We start from the raw sequence: 21,054 nt of genomic DNA on the forward strand, positions 1-21,054 counted from the left end.
TTCTGGGAAAATATCTAAAGGTTTACATCCAAAGAGTAGTTAGATATAGGAACCTAGATAGAGCTTTCTGTGGTGATAGTTGAAATATTGCATATCTGTGCTGTCGAACGAATATAGTAGCCACTAGGCAAAAGTGGCTTTTGAACATTTGAAATCTGGTTAGTGTGACTAAACTGAATTTTAACTTTTATTTAATATAAATAGCCACATGTGGCAAGTAGCTACTATATTGAACAATGCAGATATAGACCTAAAAAAGGTTTTTGCATTTTTAAAGGGTTGAAAAAATAAAAGAATAATATTTTGTGACATGAAGATTATATGAAATTCAGATTTCAGTATCCAGAAGTAGAGTTTTATTGAAACACAGCCCTGTTCCTTCACTTACTCATTGTCTATGGCTGTTTTCCTGTGATAGTGTCAGAGTTGAGTAATGGTGACAGATGGCATGGCCCACAGAGTCTAAAATATCTACCGTCCAGCCCTTTATTTAAAAGTTGTTGACTCAATGATTTACAGTGTAGGAGAGGAGTTAAAGCTGTACATGAAGGTTTGAGAGTTGCCAGGAAATAGATATTAATAGAAACCATGCCCAGAGAAAGTGTACAGTTTTGATTTGTGAGAGAAAGTGAAAAAAACTGTTGAACCTTGGAACGCCAACAGTTAAAGGGCAGACAGAGGAAAAAGGACCTGGTGAAGGAAACTAAAAAGAAGTGGTTTAAGGAGAATCAAGATAGAGAGTTACCATGGAAATGGAGGGGAAGAGGAGGAAAGAGACCTAGTATATATATATTTTTAAAAACTTCTATGTGCCAAAACACTGTGCTAGGCTGTTTATTTACATTCTTTCAAATTTTATGACAACCCTGTAAAACAGGTAATACCTTATATCATAGGTAAGTACCTACACAAGGAACTGAATCCAAATGAGCCTGCAACTTTTTACACCAATTGTGTGGAAGGAGAGAGCTTCACTGAAGAAATTAACAGAGAAAAAGAGGTCTCATAATTACTACATAAAGTAAATATACCTGGTGTATTTCAAAATTAGAAGGTAGTTCATGGTTTAGCAAAAGTAGTCTCAGTGAACTTGTATAAGCAGAAGCCACATTAGCAACCACCTTACCTTATATTTTAGTACAAGATTGTTAGTAGTGTTATTAAATGTCATAATTTGTAGTGTTAAAGAATCATTATCAGATGACGTTTAATAGCAATTATAGGGGTTAATACAACATTGCATAATTCTGAATCTTTAAGAACTGGATATTTAATTTTTTTGAATTTAGGTTCATACTTTAAAAACAAAAGATCTCATGCAGGAAAACACATTTGCATCAAATTTTACACTTGGGACAAGCTCATCCTCTGTGCGAGATAGTAATTATCCTCAAATACTAAAAACTCCATTGTCTGCTGGAAATCCCCAGAAATCAGGTTATAAAAGCTGGACACCGCAAATGGGATATTCAGGTAAAATGAGTGGAATATTGGCCTAGGTGATCTTTTGAAACATTTGAAGTTTTGTAAATTATGAATTAGTGTAGCTAAGTTAATTTGAAGTTATTTGCAACTCATATGGAAGACTGAACGATAAATGCATCAGTTTAGCCATATCCATAATTTGAGGCTAGCTTAATAAGGCTACGTAGTTTGTGATATTGTTTGTTAATAAATGCAGGTTTACATTATTTTTACCATTTTGACAAAAAACCCACAAGAAAGAGAATGCCTGTCCTTTTATATGATGTTTAAATGTAGAAGTTGATTCTGATAATACTATTGAGTGGGTTTTTTTTAATATTTAGATTTTAGTTTTAATCTAAATTTTGATTTTCTTGAGGGGAAAATGAGTGAGATAGGTCTACGTGTGTAAGCATTCTTTAAAGTACATGCAGTGGAATTTCTTGGTTACAAGGTTTATAAATATATACATTTACAAAATGATGACAGTTTGTTCTTCCAAGGTTCTACCAAGGTACACTCTTATTAGCAGTGAGTTCTTGTTGATCTACATCCTATCCAACATTTGGTATAGTCAGACTCCTTAATATTTACCAGTCTAGCAGCTGTGAAATGCTACCTAACTATAATCTGAATTTGCATTTTTCTTGTTATTAATGAGGTTAATTATCTTTTTTTAATTGTCTGTCTTTGCTGGACTATAAACTCCATGGAGGCAGAGAATGTAGCACTTAGGATCCAAACTGAAGTAGAACCATACAATGATTTAAACAGGGGAGATTTAATATAAAGAATTCTTAAGCTATGATAAAAAAAGTAGCTATAGGATATAAGAAAACTCCGTAAGGGCCTCTAGGGCTGAGGTGACTCCAGGAGGTCGAACTTGGAAGTGGGGACCCTCTGCAGTCCATCTCCCAAGGCTGGGACACAGACCTCTTTGGAGGAGGTGAAGTTGAACCCACTGAATGGCAGTTTCAGTAGTGCCTGCAGATTGGGTAGGCCAGAGCTGGCTTGCTGTCCAGGGCAAACAGGAAGCAGGCAGGGTGGGTGAACTACAGCTGGTGGCGGGAATGTAGCTGTGCAGTGGGAGTGGTTTGGAGGCCTGGAGCACACAGTCTCCCTGTTGGGAGGGCAGTGGCATCAAGAGGACTGGGCAGACTTGAGAAGAGAGTGAAAGAGCAGAGGGAATTAGTTTATGGGCAGAAGGCCTGGAGTGCAGGATATCTGTATCAACAGGGCTGTGGAAAGGTTGTTACCACGCCCGGCTGAGTCTGTGTGATTGCCAAGGACAGCATATTCTGGGTGTACAGCTGGGCACATCACCACCAGATGTCTCCATACCTACACTGCTGGCCCACCATGCTGCAGTGAAAATTGCAGGAAAGCCCTTCATCCTGCACAGTCCCTCCAGTGCCTTCTACTGAGAAAACACTATGCACACTTTAAAGGAGAAAGGCTTATAGGAATTCTGTCCATTATTGCAGAGCTTATATTGAAGTGTGAATTTGGAGTTGAGTGACAATAAATTGATAACTGGCATAACTCCTTTGGCTATTCAACTTCCATATATGCCATTCTACACACATTTGGACTCTTACAACAATAAAATGACTGTTTCTATATAACAGAATATATACATCTGTACTTACAAGTGAGGGAGTTCTCACTCTTTCCGAAAATGACAAGATTCATAGTCCCAACAGTCATTGTATATTAATTATCTCAAAATCAGTCATGGTCCCTTTGAATATTTTATTACTTAAAGATTACATTGTAAAGTCCTCCAATAACTTGTGCATAAAGTTTTTTAAATTGAAAAAAGAGAGAAGAAAATGTTTAGTTTATATAAATAAACATGTATATGACAAAGCATAGAGAAAATATCCAAAGCTACCACAGTTTTTGTTTCTATAATTGGTCATGAGGCTTTAGTTGATATCTATGGCTTCCTTCTTCCACTACCCATTCCATATTTCCCTTACTAGCAGCAATAATGGTGGAATGACCCTAACCTTCATTCCTGAAGGGTCTAGATCCTTTGTCACTCTGCCTCTTTTTGGTGTCTGTAGTTTTCCATTAACCTTTTCTATTGGAAATACTAAAGGGTGCCTAAGAGAATCCCCTGGGTTCCATACAAAATCTACTTTACCTGCATTGTGTTTAGCAACGTGATATCCCCTTGGCAATAAGGATCGATTACTCCATCGATAGATAACCCCCTCCTTTTTTGCCTGTTGGTTCAGTAGCATAAATAAGGAGCCCCAAATGGCCAAGGGGCAGTATCTTCTTCCAATTCAGTGGAACCGTTGTTGTGTCACCTGGGGAACCAGTAACCTTGTGGAGACTAAGATCTCCAAACCAGCAGGGCTCAAGTTTGTCAGGATGGGAAGCAACATTCTTTAGGAAGGTTATGAGAAATAATACAGCACCTGTGATTCAAAGTGGAAACTGCATCATGTAAGACGGAACCCCAATCTTTTGGGGTGTTGTCTCCCAGTTGGCACCGTAACTGGGTCTTCAATAAGTCATTCTGCCTTTCAACTAAGCCAGGCATTTCTGGGTGATGGGGAATGTGGTAAGACCAGTTGGTTCAATGGCCTGAGTCCATTGATGTATGTATTTCTTTTGCTGTGAAGTGAGTTCCTTGATCAGATACAATGTTGTAAGGAATACCATAATGGTGGATCAGGTACTCTGTCACTTCATAGATGGGGATGTTGGCATTGTGGGCAAGGAAGGCAAATTCACATCTAGAATGTGTGTTTTTTCCCAGTGAGGGCAAATATCAGCTTCCCTCCTTGATGGAAGAAATCCAGTGTAATCAACCTACCATGAGGTGGTGTGCTTTGCCCCTGTGGAATGGTGATATATGGACATGTTGATCTCTGCTGTTGGCAGAAGAGAAAGTTCATGTCGTTGAGCCCATGCATATAGCCTCCATTCTTGCTACTATGGCCAATTTGTTCATGGCTCTATTGAGGAAACACTGGAGTGGATGGGAAAAGAGGCTAATAATCAACAGAGTGTATTATTTTGTCCACTATTATTGTCTCCTTTACATTGGGTGCCCTTTGGTGAGCATTCACATGAGTCAGATATTTTCAAAGACTACTCCCAATAGAAGAGATTCATCCACATACTTCTTCCCCAACTTTCCTTGTCAGTATCTTCCAACCCTGTTTCTTCCAGGTCCCTGACCACCCAGCTAACCCATTAGCAACTGCTCATGAATGAGTCCGAATCTATACTTCTGGGTTATCTCTCATTCCAGACATGATGGAGAACCAAATGTATTGCTCATCGTTCTGCCCAAATGAAAGTTCAGAATGAACAAAACAACTCAAAAAGTTAGAAGAAAATAGTAATGTATATCAAATATCTCAATGAAGGAGGAATTTCTTAGCAGAAAAGCAATGGAAGAAATTATAAAGGGAAAAATTGTCTATACAGAAACCTTTTTGATATCAAAAAAAGAAAGATTGGTAGCAACTAAATTATTGTCATTGATTTATAAAATTCTCATAAAAACAGATTAAAAACATTAGAATGCAGAAAAAATTGTGTAAAAGGTGTAAGCATCTCAAAATATAGAAAAAAAATGAATATATTAAATCATGTTCAATTTTGAGAGTAATTTTTTAAAATATAAATTTAAGCAATAGTCATTAGATTGGTCAATAGTAATAACAATAACAACAATAGTAATAATAATACATTATAGAGGTTAGTAGTGGTAAAGATTCAGCAAGACTGGGTTTTCTCATATACTGTTGATGAAATTAAAAATTGGTACAATTCTGAAAAGAAATTTGGCAATATTTATGAGATCCTTTAGACAGTTTTCCTTTCTTCCAGTAATTTGACTTCTAAGGATCCACTTTGAGGAAATAATAAGAGACCCAGAAAAAAGCTTTATGTATGCTATGATGCTCATTATAGTATTACTTTTAACAGAGAGATAACAGTATAAATGTTCTTTTTAAAGTTTAAAGGAGATGTCTTCTGAGTGTACTGAATTTGCACTGGAATTTGGTATTTATTTTCAAGTTAAAAATAGGAAGTTCATATTCGATTGCAGAACTTAAACTGACTTCTGTAGATTTAATATAAACTCAATCACTATGTATCACAAGGCTTTCATGGCAAAAAAGGTTCTGAGCACAATAGATTTTTAAAATGAACTCTTAAGTTGACTTCTGACTAAGATAACATAAATGTGTAAATAATTTTGTAGGTATTATAATAGAAGAATGGAAAAGAAAAAATGAATCTAGGTTAGGGAGGGAAAGGAGGGGCTAAAAGGGATATAATGAAAAGTTGACAAGAGAATAAAAGACAATTTTGCTTCTTTGAAAATAAGATTTTAAGTATGTTTAGCCTGATGTTTAAAATCTATGAATAATGCTTTATAATTTCATATACTTTACAAAACACTTCTATATTATGTTTAATTCTTACAAAACTTTGAAAAAGATTTGGTATTTCCAGTTAACATACAGATGAAGAAATGGTAGCTTTAGGAAGGTTAAACTACTGACCTGCATATTTATGTTCTGTAAGGCACAGATCTCGAAATCAGTAATATATGTAGTGGTTAGGGACACTAGCTCAGGAACCAGGCTGCCTATGTACAAATTCTACTGGCTTCATTCATGCCTCAGTCTCCTTAGAAGTAAATGGAAAAAATAATGATGTCCATTGATAGAATCATTGTGACAAATAAGTTAATCCAAGCAAAGAACTTAGAACATTCTTGGTATGTTAATAAAATATCTAATATTACACAGGTATTTTATAATTGGAGTTTATACTTGTGTAATGTTTTATACTTTATAAAATACATTCATATATATGTTTGATCCAGCCAACTCGAGTTAGGTAGGGTAGTTATTGCATTATATTTTTATATATGATTTATTAAGAAATAATCTGCTTAAATTCATATAGCTTTTAAATGATAGAGTAAGAAAAGCTATTTTCTGATCCGAAATTTAGTGTTTCTTTATGATTTCATTCCACTAAAGTGCAAAATAAGACAATATGTAAGTTTATCATTTTTAAATGTGAAGTTAAGTTTTGACAAAATACTTACAGAATTAACATTTTTATTTGGTCTGGTTATGAGAAGTTATTTTTTGTTGAGGAAAACAAGATTTTTCCTTGGATTATTAATAGTTGTGTCCTAGATTTCGTGCTTTGAGATCTTATGAGGAGGAACTAGAAAGTATTATTATTAATGTTTATACATTTTGTTAAAATTTTTTTTTAACAGCTACATCCTCATCTGCAGTTTCTGCACACTCTCCATCAGTTATTGTAGCTGTTGTAGAAGGGAGAGGGTTTGCCAGAGGTGAAATAGGAATGGCAAGTATTGATTTAAAAAGCCCACAAATTATATTGTCTCAGTTTGCAGACAACACAACATATGCAAAGGTAAGTATTTATACTTGTAGGAAATGGTTCATCTAGAGGGCACTATGCAGATTTTCAAGTCCGTGCTTTTCTAGTTAGTTTACTTTTTGGTAAAATAAAGATTATTCATGATTACATCAATGTAGGTTACTCTGAATTAAAATAAAATTGTTTTACATTTGACTTAAATTTTTTAATATATTTTGCTCTGAAATAAAATGCTTTGCTGTTACTTGAACATTCCAAATTTATATTAGTTTGTAAAATTAATGTCTTCATATTAATAGTTCCTGGACTGATTTCAAAGATAATGTATGTAATAATGCTATCTCCAAAGGGCTGTTTCCACTGGACTGTATTTGAATTTTATTTTCCAAAGATAAGGGAAACTTGTGTCTTAGATCAGTCATAATTTAGTCTATCAACTTGTTGCCTTCCCTTCTTACCACTCATCGTTAATTTGTGTCACTGTCCCTATTGTCATGGGAATTTGTGTGACTTAATCAGATAGAGATAGTCTGCTCCTAATCGCTATATTCTAAAAAGTTATTTGACCCAATTACTATTATTAAAAGATATTAAATATTATGTTATTTTTAATGTTTTATTGTTCTTTATTCCTTTCCCTTAGAAACCCTTTGTGTTTCCCCCTTACGTAGGCTTCCTATTCCTACCGAATAATTAATTTTTAATATACCTAACAACCTGCATGATTAATAGTACTGCATACTAACTTTATCCCTGGGTATTTCACATTTTTATGCAATTTAAAAAGAATAGGATAAAAGTTTTTGTAAAATACAGGAATGTTTGGCATATTGATTGAGAATTTGTGTCTAGAATAGTTCCAAGCAATAAACCTTATGTTGTGAAAAACGTCAGTGGTAAAGCAGATATTTCTCATCTGTGTTTTTGTACTTTTCAACTTCTAAGCTGTACCAGTTAGTGCCACACTGATTAAATCACCATAGTTACACTATTGAATGTATTTGTTTTTCATAAACATACTGGATAGATAGATAAAATACTAGGTAGATAAAATACTGTGTAGAAGAATTTAAAAAGTCTTTTTTTAGAAATATATATCTGATACATTCAAATTAATTTTGGGGCTTAGAGCTGATACAAACTATTGTGAATAAAATATAGCCTATGTTTATAATATTTCATACTTACAATTTTATAGGATATATGTTTAACATATCACTATTAGAAATATATTTTAATTGAAATATATAATTAAGACAGTTGTGTTTTTTTAAATCTCTGAATTAGTTATAAGTACTTATCTCTCAGAAAAATATGAAACTTTTTTGGTTTTAGAGAATCCTAAGCTTACATTTAAGAAATTGTTTATTCAAATGATTTTTAGGTGATCACAAAACTCAAAATTTTGTCACCTTTGGAAATAATAATGTCAAATACTGCTTGTGTTGTGGGGAATTCAACCAAGTTGTTTACTCTGATCACAGAAAATTTCAAGGTACGTGACTTTTATTCTCAATAGTAATGTTTAAGATCTTATTTATTTAATATCCATAATATTCTAAAAACAATAATTTGAGTAACTTTATATTTACCCTGAAGTACTCACTAAATACAAGTCTTCAGCTAAGGAATTATTAATACATATAATAAAAATGACAGACAGTCCATTTATTTGATCTTGTACCCTTGAAATACTTTAAACAAAAGGAAAAATGTTTTAGGTAATAAGGGGGTTTCCCATAGTATATAGGAAGCAGACCCTTTGAGAAAGCATGGACTTCCTTAGGTATAACTCCTTGGAAATGAGTTATTGTGGTGCCAGACTAAATTTAAAGTTTATTCTTGTAGGGGATAGCAGTTATCAGCAAGTACTTTTTTTGAGGAGGGTTTGAGCTGTGTTACAGAATTATTTCAGCTTCCCCTGGCAGCATGATCTCACAGCTTACTACTCTAGCCTCCCTCTGGGGACTGTGACAGGTAATCCTCCAAAGGTGAAAGCAACATATATTTACTACACTTGAGATGTAAGACAGTAAGTATAGCCTGGTGCTTAAGAGTAGAGGAGTCACACTGCTCTGGTTTCAAATCCTGATTCTAAATGACTTTGTGCAAGTTAACCTCTTTAAGCTTCAGTTTTTGTTTTTGTTTTTTTTTTGTCAATAAGATAAGGATAATAATAGGATCTGCCTCCTAGAGAATTGATATTTTATATAGGATAATCAGAAATGGTCTCATTATGAGGTTCCATTTGGGCAAAGTCCTGAAGGGAATGAAGGAGAGAGTCATAGAAGTATTAGGTGGAAATGAATTGTAAGGAGAGGGAAAAATCAATATTATTATTATTATCATTATTATCACATTTACCATAAAAAGACTTTAAGTAAATAAGAAGCAAAATGAAGTGGAAGGAGCATGGACTTTGTAGTCAAAGAAATTTAAATTCAGGTCTCAGCTCTGGCATGTATCAATCAGATGATACTAGAAGAGTTACTTGACTTTTCAGAATTTGACTTACAGGAAAATTGTAGTTAATACAAGACTTATATTATAGGTTATTGTAAAGATTAAATGAGATAGCTGTTCAAACAATATTGGCATATAACAAATTTTCTACCTGCTTATGATTTTTTTTTTTTTGGTCTTACAGCTCTTTCACAGTCCATTGTTATTATATTATCCTTCTTGCTTATTACTTTTATTCAAAGTGGGCAGACTTTTTACTTCACAACTTCATGCTTTTTTTGTGCTCTTTTTAAAAAAGTTCCATTATCTCCTTTTCTTTATTCTAAATAAATCGAATTCATCTCATGTAGATAGCATTTCATAGATTCGATAGCTGGAGTTGGTGTTTTTGTCTTTCTCAATTAGTATATTACAAAGACTTACCCTCTCTCAGTTATGATAGAGTATATGAGGCTGATGTAAAACCTTTGTTGCTGCTGTTGCTGTAGAATAAAATTAGTAGAAGGCAGAGACTCGTATGTTTATTTTTTATTATTATACTTAAGATTCAGTTAAATTTCCTGTGAGTATGACCTAATAGGAGCTACAGACTACTATAATTCACTAAGCAAGACAGATCATCATTCTTTTTTTATGAGTAACTAAGATAACTTATTTGACTCTAGGAAATAATAAATAATGAAAAATAAACTTTATACAGTATTTAAGCCACCTACTTGTGTACTAGCATATGTTTAGGAAAGTAGTTTCGGGCAAGTGCATGAAACTTAAAATTTATTTTGAAATTAAAAATTCTTTTCAGAATGTTAATTTCACTACTATCCAAAGAAAATACTTCAATGAAACAAAAGGATTAGAGTACATTGAACAGTTATGTATAGCAGAATTCAGTACTGTCCTAATGGAGGTTCAGTCCAAGTAAGTATGATTCAGGGGAAGTAATAAATCTCTAGTGTGTGTTCCAGGGGGGGCAAGGTCTTTTAAAATGTTTTGTTCTTTGTTATGTCCCTACCACCTAGAAAAGTGCCTAGCTCATAAAACATGCTTAGTAATTATTAAAATAGTAAAATAGCTAACTAAAATTTTTATGTAAGGCATATCTGACTAACTTAATTTGCGTAGAATTTCTCCAAATTTGTCATAATCTATTGCCCTAATGGTTGATGTTCACTTTACTGTGGGGTGAAAAGCTCCACTAGCTACAGTAAACTGGAAATGTGAGGGCACAGAAGTGAAACACAGTTAGAGCTGTGTTCTTGTTACTTTATCCTGTTACTTCTTAAAGATTCAGAATGAGACAGGGAATGATATTTTTGGAATGGATATTTCTAGGACATACTAAACAGATGCTTTCTTTGAGCCAGGTTGGACCACTTGTTTACTGAGTTAATCACAGCAACTGCCATCACCAAGATGAAAACACACTTTCCTATACATTGGGACTTCCTGACTGTACCTTTAAAGTTCTCAGACTTTTCAATATTATTTGAATACATACTTGGAATGGTACATCAAAAATTTTCACAAATTACCATTGAATGTTGTCTTCTAACATGTGATTTATTGGTGTCTGATATCCCTTTAAGTCTCAGACTTCAGAAAATTGTCTGTTTTTATCCAACTTACATTTTTAGAGGTTATTTAACTAGTTATTAAAAATAAGGAACACTTGGTATGCTTTTCCCCTTTCAATTTAAGTGATGCTATGCAAATATTTTTAATTTTCCTAATATTAAGATAAAATAAATGTACCTTTTATAGCAATAATTTTTTTTTATTCTAAAGATTTATAGTGATGTATCATTGGTCACTTTACAGGTATTACTGCCTTGCAGCCGTTGCAGCTTTATTAAAATATGTTGAATTTATTCAAAATTCAGTTTATGCACCAAAATCACTGAAGATTTGTTTCCAGGGTAGTGAACAGACAGCCATGATAGATTCATCATCAGCCCAAAACCTTGAATTACTAATTAATAATCAAGACAGTAGGTAAGATCATCCAGTTTTTTTTCTTAAAAATATCAATATATTTTTATATGAATAGTTTACATTTCTTTAAATTATTCATTGGTGAAATATTGAAGGAACATATTTTTAATCATTCGTACCATCGTTGCTGAACTGCTCAGATGTTTCTCCAAAGACTGGTTTTAAAAATATATTTGTACTAAGCAAGAAAAAACCCAATAGCCCATTTCAAAACTAGGCAGAGGACTTGAACAGAGACTTCTCCAAAGAAGGTACACAAAGAGCCAATAAGCACATGAGAAGCTGTGCAGCATCACTAGTCATTAGGGAAATGCAAATGAAAACCAAAGTTACCACTTTCCACACATTAGGATCGTTATTATCAGGTAAAATGGAAGATCAGCATTGGTGAGGATGCGGAGAAACTGGAATCCTAATCCAGTTATGGTGGGAATGTAAAATGATGCAGTCAATTTTAGAAACAGTATGGTGGTTCCTCAAAAAATTAAACATAGCATTGCCACATGATCCAGAAGTTCTAATTCTAGGTATATACCCCAAAGAATTAAGAGCAGGGACTCAAACAGATACTTGCATACAAGTATTCATAGCAGCATTATTCACAGTAGCTGAAAGATGGAAATAAACCAAACTGTCCATCAACGAGTAACTGACTGAATAAGTAAAATAAGGTGTATACATACAATGGAATATCATGCAGCCTTAAAAATGAATGAAATTCTGATAAATGCCACAAGATGTATCAACCTTGAACAGATGCTGCTAAGTGAAATATAACAGACACAAAGGAAAATTATTTTCATCCCACTTATATGAAGTACCTAGAATAGGCAAATTTGTAGAGGGACTGGGGGAGGTGGGAACAGGGGAGTTACTATTTAATGGATTCAGAATTTCTCTTTGGGATTATGAGAAAGCTCTGGAAATGAATGGTGGTAATGGTTGAACAATGTTGCAAGTATACCTAATAGTCTGAATTGTGTCCTTAAAATGGTTAAAGTGGTAAAATTTGTGTTTTGTATGTTTTACCATAATAAAAAAGAAGTTATTGCATCCAGAATACTACAAAATTAAAATAGCCAGTTTTAAAATATTAAATACAGAAAATCTGTAATCATTTGAGAAGGTAAAAATAGTTGAATCACTTAGTCTTTGGTGTATGACTAGATTGCTTGTTTTATTGGCTTATTATTAGCTTTAGTTAGAGTACCAGGAATACTGACGGTAAGCACGAAAGAGGGAGAAACGCACACGTGTGTGTGCAGGAACACATAGAGTATTTATAGATTTCTTAGTGGGATACCTAATCTAGAATCAAAATGTTATTAGAAGATAATGTAATCAACATGTGGCAGTGTTTACAGCAGGGATAAAACCATATAGTTTAATATGGGTTCAATTTTGTACAGAGAATTAGTGAGTCATGTTTTTTCTCCTTGAGGAATTACAGCCTGGAGGAGGAGACACATAGTATCACAGTATCATTAACATGTGCTAAGAACACCAGGCCCTCAGTATCTGAGGGACCTTGCAATTGGTTGAATCTGCGGATGTGGGACCTGTGGGTATGGAGGGCCGACTGTGCTAGGCCATAGTATATAAGGGACTTAAGCATCTGCAGATTATGGTATCCACTGGAGGTCTTGGAATTAATCCCCTGCAGATATGGAAGGATGACTGTATAGTGGTATGAAAGTTTGTGTAAAAAGTGATGGGATCCTAAGAAAGGTAGTTGGGCTTAGTAAAGGGGTAAAAGGGGAAGTAATTAGGAAAGGCTTTCTAGAGGAGATAATACCTGACATAAGTTTTGAAGTATAAATAGAAGTTACCCAGATAAAGAAGTAGAAAAGGTGATAAGACAGTGAAAAACAAAGTCTTGAAAGCATGATTTTCAACACAGCAATATGGTACATGTAGGGAAGCTAGAAGCTAGTTTGGTACAGTGCAAGGTGGGAACAAGTAATCTTAGAGAAAAATCTCAGCTTTCAGTAATTACATGTAACTTCAGATATCAATGAAAGGGATAAACTTAAAATGACTATAAACTTTAGTATTAAGAGTATTGAACAGAATAAAGAGTACTTTAGACAGTGGAAACCTTAATGTACTCAGTACCGACTTGAAAGCCGTAGTGTTTAAATATTTGTCGCTTTATGCATTCTTATCTTGGCTTCACTTTCCATTTTGTGAAATCTCCAGACAGTATTTACTCTTGCAAACTTAGAAGCCCAAAATATCTAATTTTATTATTTACTTTAATCTTCAGGAACAGTTTAGATCTATCTAGATAACTGTTGGTACTACTTTTAGTAAAGGTAGGAGCAGTGCTGTATACACTGCTTTTCATTATCCATCAGTAGAGTAACCTCAACACCTTTGCAGTTCTGTCGAATAATGATGGTCTAAAATTATAATCTTTTTAAGGAGTTTATAATTAATTGTAGTTATTCCTTCTCAACTTAGTGAATAAGTAATATTTTTTCTATTGCTAGAAAAAAGAGTTAAAATAATATTGGAAAAAGTACTCTGCCATTGACTTTCTGTGTTAAAATAACATTGGGTAACAGAAAATCAGTAAGGCTGGTAATTATTACAGTGTTTCATATTCAATTTTACTTCGTCACATTCCATAGTTAATCATTATTTACCATTATTATTGCCAAACATTGCTTGATTTCCTGCTGTATGTTAAATGATAGGATATTTGCCCTCTAGGAGTTCATATTACAGTTAAAAGGAGAAGTTGAGGTCTTTTCACAGACTTGAACCTAAGAATATTAGGTTAAAAGGTGGATATTCTACCTAGTGAGCTATCTGAATACCTCTAATGCTTCTAAGGATTTGTCACCTGTTCCATATAATGTTTCACTCATTGATTTCTATATAGCAAATGGCAAGTTTAGGTGTGCTCCTCACTTCCTTTGTTCCTGCAGAAGCCAAGTTCTCAAAAAGTAAAAGAACTGTGCCTGTTCTGTACCTATGATGAACCACCGCCTTACTCCCAGCCAGGACTTGATTTGAGTAGTTCCCTAAAAAAATGTTTAAATTGATGTATCAAAAATCTGGTAGTTTGATGATTTAAGAGACATTCTTATTTCCCTTCCTGTCTTCACCCAGATTCAGTGTATCAGTAAATCCTCTTGATGACTCAACCTTTAGAGTATGCGCCTGTTCTGGATCACTTCTTACCATTTCCAAGGCTGCAATCCTAACCCATATCTCCATCATGTTAGCCTGGACTACGATATAGTATAATGGCCCCTAAATTGTCTCTCTTCTTCTCCTATTCCCAACCTAGTGGTCAGAATATAATCCTTTTAAAACAAAAATCAGATCTTGAAAGTTTCCTGCTTAAAATCTTCCAGTGCTCTCATTACATTTAGAAAAGCATTCAGACTCTTTACTATGGCCTACAAGGATTTCTGTGTCCTGATCTCTGTCATCTTACTCATTCATTTCCCTTCATTCTTACCCTCATTTGCAGTCCTCCATCAGCTTTGATATTCTTTCTGGTTCTGGAGCCAGAAAGACTACCTGGGCTTAAATTACTGTTCTGGCCTTTTTAAACTGGTAACTCTTTTCTTACTGTTCGCTTACTTGGAAACCTTGGACAAGTTACTTAATTTCGTTGTGCTTCAGTTTCTTCCCTTATAAAATGTGGTTAATAATAGCATCTATTACCATTATTGTTAGAATTAAATAAGTTAATATATGTAAAGTGCTTAAAATAATGCCTGGAACATACTCAGTATTCAGTATGTGTTAGCTCTTCTCACCAACATTGGTATCGTTGTCCCCATCTCATCATTGTCAAATGGATGCTTTCTTAACTAAACTGCCAAAAACACACACAGGTCTTTCTCAACCAGCCTAACTAAAGTAGCCCTCCTTTTCATTCTCTGTAGAGTCCTGTTTGTTTGTTTTTAATAAACAGGACTCTGTACCTGAAATGATTTTCTTTCTTTCTCTTACTTACAATTCTCAACTTCTTATGTTAGAACAGATTGATTATAATAAATACTCATTTTATCAATGTAAAAGATGTTTCCCCCTTTAAGGATATATTATTGCTATCTTGCTATTATTGACGGAATGCCATGGACTAGATTATTTTATATTAGTCTGAGTATTGTAGCTGGTCTATGCAAAAAAGCCATTAACTAACTGCAAAAAAGATACAGTTGAGTCTTGTTAATCAAAGTGTGCTTCACTAATTGACAGCATACTTGGGAGTTTATTCAAAATGTAGATTCTCAGGCCTCATCCCCGACCTACTGAGTCAGAATTCTCATGTGATCTGTATGTGTATTAAAGTTGGAGAATCACTACTGTTGATTATAGGATTATTTTGAAAGTTAAATTGCAGTTTTCTTGGGTTTTCCTTTGTATACATAATGAAATTTTCCTAACTTATGTTTTCAAAGGAGTAATCACACACTCTTTGGTGTTCTAAATTATACTAAGACTCCTGGAGGAAGTAGAAGACTTCGTTCTAATATATTAGAACCTCTAGTTGATGTTGAAACCATTAACATGAGATTAGATTGTGTTCAAGAACTGCTTCAAGATGAAGAACTCTTTTTTGGACTTCAGTCAGGTAAATGAATATCATTTATCACTTTTACAAATATAAACTATTAAAAAATACATTTTTTTAACTTTTTAAAATTGAAGTATAGTTAATTTATAATGTTGTTATTAGTTTCTGGTGTACAGCATAGTGATTCAGTTATACGTATGTATCTATATTTTCCATATTCTTTTTCATTACAGTTTGCCATTGAATATAGTTCCCTGACATTGTCTTCTTACAAAGATACCAGTCATGTTGGATTAAGGCTCATCCTAAAGATCTTACCTTAACTTGATTACTTCTGCAAAGATCCAATTTCCAAATAAGGTCGCATTCAGATACCAGAGTTTAGTATTTCAAAATTTCTTTCTGGGAGACACAATTCAACTCATAACATGAGATAAAAGAATTGCCCTTGGCACCTGGCTATTTGTTCACTGGCATGGCAGTGCAATTTTCTTCTTAAATCTGTAGGTGGAAAGACAGTTTATATGCACTGATCCTAGTCTAATTCCTGGTTTCTAGCGGCTTGTTCTGTCTTCCATACCCCCAGTCCCTCAACCTCCCTACCTGTTGTTCTGGTAGTCTAAACCGAAGTGGTACATGAAAATCTAGAAGGCGTTTATAGCCTAAATATTTTCCTCAGTCCAATTCTAAATACCTTTAAATTAGTATAATTCAAGTATTTGGCCTTATATTGACTATAACTCTGCATTTCCAATGTTGTTGAGTATATTAATTTTCTCCATATATTCCTGTGTATTTAGTGAGACTTTGGGAAAGGTACAAAAAGGTCACTAATAACTGGTAACCCTTGTTCACAGCAACACCTCATCTCTCTTCTCCCATTCATTGCCAAACTTGGTGAAAAGCAGATTCTTGGCATACATTATCTTCTCTTCATCACTACATCTCAGTCTGCTGCAGTCTTATTTCTGTGCTCACCACTAGCAATGAGATTGATTTTGTCAAGGTCACCTTAGCAGATGTTGTTGGTTCTCTGTCCAGATCTTCCTCGGTCTCTTTTACCTTTCTGTGTGTGCCTCTCCCTGCTCTGTGAGCGTTTGCTTCTAATGGCTTGCACCTGGACTCTTTCCTGCCCTCAGGCTCCTAGAGCACTTTGCTCTCAAGCACAGAGTGCCGGAAGTGCTTCGTGGCTCTTAAATGACTGAATGGTGTGGGAGTGTCAGGGTCCAGCTGTCTCACACTGATTTGGCAAAAATCATGAATGCAACTTAAAAGTCCAGAAATCTTCTACAGGATTGGTTGGAATTACCTTCCATGGGACTTCGCCTGAAATTATACTTCTGCGTGGCTTTGTCCCCTTTCCTGTCTTTTTCTTCTTTACTGGTTTCTCTTAGAAGTATATTCTTAATAAATCACTTGCACAAGAATCCTCATCTCAGAGTTCTGCTTCTGGAGAACCCAGCCTAAAACACTCGCCCATAGTCTCAGTTGGTCAAATTTACCAATTGGTAAATTTAATGGACACATATCAGTTCTCCTACTGTGAAATCCAGCTTCTGTGGTACTGCTGAAAAAATCTTGTTGAATTACTGCCATTCTTTGCTCCTGATTGTCTTCCTACTTCTTTGGGTTTTTTTTTTTTAAGCTCTATCACTTATTTCTTTTAAAAGTTTATATGTCTATCCAATCAAAACCAACAGGGTATCTCCCTTGAAATATTATCTTTATGATTTCCAAATAGACTACAGGACTGTGTACTGTCTTGGAATGTCCTCCAAAAACTCTGTATTGATCAAATGGGAGAGAGAAAGACTTCTTTTTAGGCTTGTTTTCCTTTGCTCATTCCCTAAATGCTATGGCTCTTCAAAATTATGTCCTAAGTTGTCTTTTTACCCTATATAGTCTTATTATATGATTCACCCACCTTCCTGGTTTTGTAGTTACCATTCATATATCCATAACTTCCAAATTTATATTTCACGCCCAGGTATCTCTACAGACCTTCAGCCGCGTATGTCTCACTGCCTACTGAGCACTGAGAGATGCTCCTCAGCATCTCAAATTTAATGTGTCCAAAGTATGACGTCTTCTCTTCTAAATCAGTCCCTTCTGATTTCAGTGAATGGCTCTACGTACAAGCTTTTTACCAAACCAGATACCTGGAAGTCATTCTTGATACTTCACTTCCCTGGCTTTAATCATCAAATTCTGCAAAATCTCTTCTGTGTAGCTCTTGCATATATTAGCTTCTGTTATCAGTGCTGCTGCTCCAGCCCAGGGTACCAAATATCCATTATCTGATGTGCTGCAGCAGCTTCCTATTTAGCCTTTCTCCTCCATTCTTGTTCTTTAGAGTCTGTTCTCTATATTGCGGCCTGAGTGGTCTTTTGAAAATACAAATCTGAGCATATTACTCTTTAATTATTAATTTCCTGTTGTTGATGTAACAAATGTAGTGTCTTACAATAGCATGAATTTATTATCTTACAATTCTGGAAGTCAGAAGTCAGTTTTACTGGGCTAAAAGCAGTGTGTTAGCAGGTCTACGTTTCTTCGAGAGCCTCTAGTGGTGAACCTGTTTTCTTGCCTTTTCCAGTTTCTAGAGGCCATCTGCATCCCTTGGCTCATGGCCCTTCCTTCATCTTCAAAGCAGCAGAATAGTTTCCTCTCTGCTTCCTGACCTCTGCTTTTGTCCTTATTTCTTCTCTCTCTGGCTGATCCTCCTGCTTCTCTCTTATAAGGACCTTTGTGATTACTTTGGGACTAACAAACAATCCAGAATAATCTCTCCATTTCAAGATGCTTAATTTAATCCCATCTTCAAAGTCCCTTTTACCAGGTAACATGTTTGCAGGTTCCAGGGATTAGGATGTGGACATCTTTGGGGGGCTGCCACATACCCACTTGCATAAAATCCTTTAATCTCTTCTTATTATTTTTAGGATAAAATCCAGACTCTTCTGTATGGCTGTTTCTTTGCCGTCTCCCACAATAATGTCTTGTTACTCCTCACTTTCCATTCTGCCTTCTAGTATCATTGAACTTTTAGTTACTTGAACATGTCTTCTCTCATGTTCTGGCTTTAAAAATTTTTTTTTAGTTTAGTTTATTTTCATTGAATTATAGTTGATTTATGATATTAGTTTCAGGTGTACAACATAATGATTGAAAATTTTTATAGATTATACTTTATTTAAAGTTATTATAAAATAATAGCTATATTCCCTGTGCAGTGCAATATATCCTTGTAGCTTTTTTTATTTTGTACATAATAGTTTGTACCTCTTAATCCCCTACCCCCATTTTGCCCCTCTGCTCCTCCCTTTCCCCATTAGTAACCACTAGTTTGTTCTCTATATCTATGGAGGACAGTATGGAGGTTCCTTAAAAACACTAAAAATAGACTTACCATGTGATCCAAAAATCCTACTTCTGGGCATATATCCAGAGAAAACTATAATTTGACAAGACACGTGCACCCCAATGTTCATAGCAACACTATTTACAATAGCCAAGACATGGAAGTAACCTAAATGTCTATCAACAAATGACTGGATAAAGATGTGGTATATGTGTGTGTGTGTATATATATATATATATATATATTATATATGTAGATGTGGTATATGTGTATATATAACATATTATATATGCATATAATATATATGTTATATACACATACACACAATGGAGTACTACACAGACATAAAAAAGAATGAAATAATGCCATTTGCAGCAACAGGGATGGGCCTAGAGATTATCATATTCTGTAAAGTAAGTCAGAGAAAGGCAAATTATCATGTGATATCACTTTTATGTGGAATCTAAAAAATGATACAAATGAACTTATTTACAAACCGGAGATAGACTCGCAAACATAGAAGATGAACTGTGGTTACCAAAGGGGAAGGGAAAAAGGAGAGGGGATAAACAGCAAGGACCTACTGTATAGCACAGGGAACTGTATTCAGTTTCTTGTAATGGAAAAGAATCGGAAAGTATATATATGTATGTGTGTGTTTATATAATTATTTATATATATATAAATAGTTGAATTGCTTTGCTGTACACCTGAAACATCATAAATCAACTACACTTTAAATAAAAAATTTTAAAAATTAAAAAAAGCAGTGCTGCTGTGAACATTGGGGTACATGTATCTTTTCGAATTAGTGTTTTTGTTTTCACTGGATATATATACCCAGGAGTAGAATTTCTGGATCATATGCTAGTTCTAGTTTTAGTTTTTTGATGAACATTCATGCTGTTTTCCATAGTAGCTGCATCAATTTACATTCCCATCAACAGTATACAAGAGTTTGCTTTTCTCCATATCCTTGCCAGTATTTGTTATTTTGTAGCTTTTTTGATGATAACCATCCTGACAGGTGTGAAGGTATCGCTTTGTGGTTTTGATATGCATCTCTCTGATGATTAGTGATGTTGAGCATATTTTCATGTGCTTTTTGGCCATCTGTATGTCTTTTTGGAAAAATGTCTATTTAGGTCTTCTGCTCATTTTTTAATTAGATTGTTTTGCTCATACAGTGAGTTGTATGAGCTGTTTATATGTTTTAGATATTAACCTCTTATCAGTCATATCATTTGCAAATATTTTCTCCCATTCAATAGGTTGTCCTTTCTTTTTTTGATGGTTTCCTTTACTGTGCAAAAGCTTTAAGTTTCACTAGGTCCCATCTGTTTATTTTTATTTTTATTTCTTTTGTCTCAGGAGACAGGAGTCAAAAAAATATTGACGATTTATGTCAAAGAGTATTCTCCTTTCTAGGAGTTTTATGGTTTCAGGTCTTACACTTAGTTCTTTAATCCATTTTGGGGTTATTTTTGTATACGATGTAAGAAAATGTTCTAAGTTCATTCTTTTACATGTAGCCGTCCAGTTTTCTCAGCACCACTTACTCAAGAGACTATCTTTTCCCCATTATTCTTACCTCCTTTGTTGTAGATTAATTGACCATGTGTGTGAGTTTTTCTGACTTCTGTATTTTGTTCCATTGATCTGTGTCTCTTTTTGTGCCTCCCACATTCTGACTTTTGCATTCTGCAGTATTTGTTTAGAATCTTTCTTCTTCCTTCCTTGCAACCTCTTCTCCCAAGCTCCTCTTTAGCTAACTGCCATTCATCATTTACCGTTCCACTTTAAATGTTCCTTCTGCTGGAAGCCTCTCTGACTC

The 21,054-nt window shown here is 34.4% G+C and overlaps 1 protein-coding gene across 1 annotated transcript in view; it reads left to right on the plus strand.

Moving 5' to 3' along the window:
• MSH4 (mutS homolog 4) overlaps nucleotides 1-21,054 on the plus strand; it is a 56,441-nt gene that overhangs the window by 3,475 nt on the left and 31,912 nt on the right. The window contains 7 exon segments of the mRNA XM_006193478.3: nucleotides 1,290-1,321; nucleotides 1,323-1,473; nucleotides 6,737-6,897; nucleotides 8,249-8,359; nucleotides 10,130-10,245; nucleotides 11,146-11,319; nucleotides 15,744-15,916. Of these exon segments, the coding sequence (XP_006193540.2) occupies nucleotides 1,290-1,321; nucleotides 1,323-1,473; nucleotides 6,737-6,897; nucleotides 8,249-8,359; nucleotides 10,130-10,245; nucleotides 11,146-11,319; nucleotides 15,744-15,916 (918 nt within the window).

The sequence above is a fragment of the Camelus ferus genome, chromosome 13, assembly GCF_009834535.1.
Source record: "Camelus ferus isolate YT-003-E chromosome 13, BCGSAC_Cfer_1.0, whole genome shotgun sequence".
Classification (NCBI taxonomy): Eukaryota; Metazoa; Chordata; class Mammalia; order Artiodactyla; family Camelidae; genus Camelus; species Camelus ferus.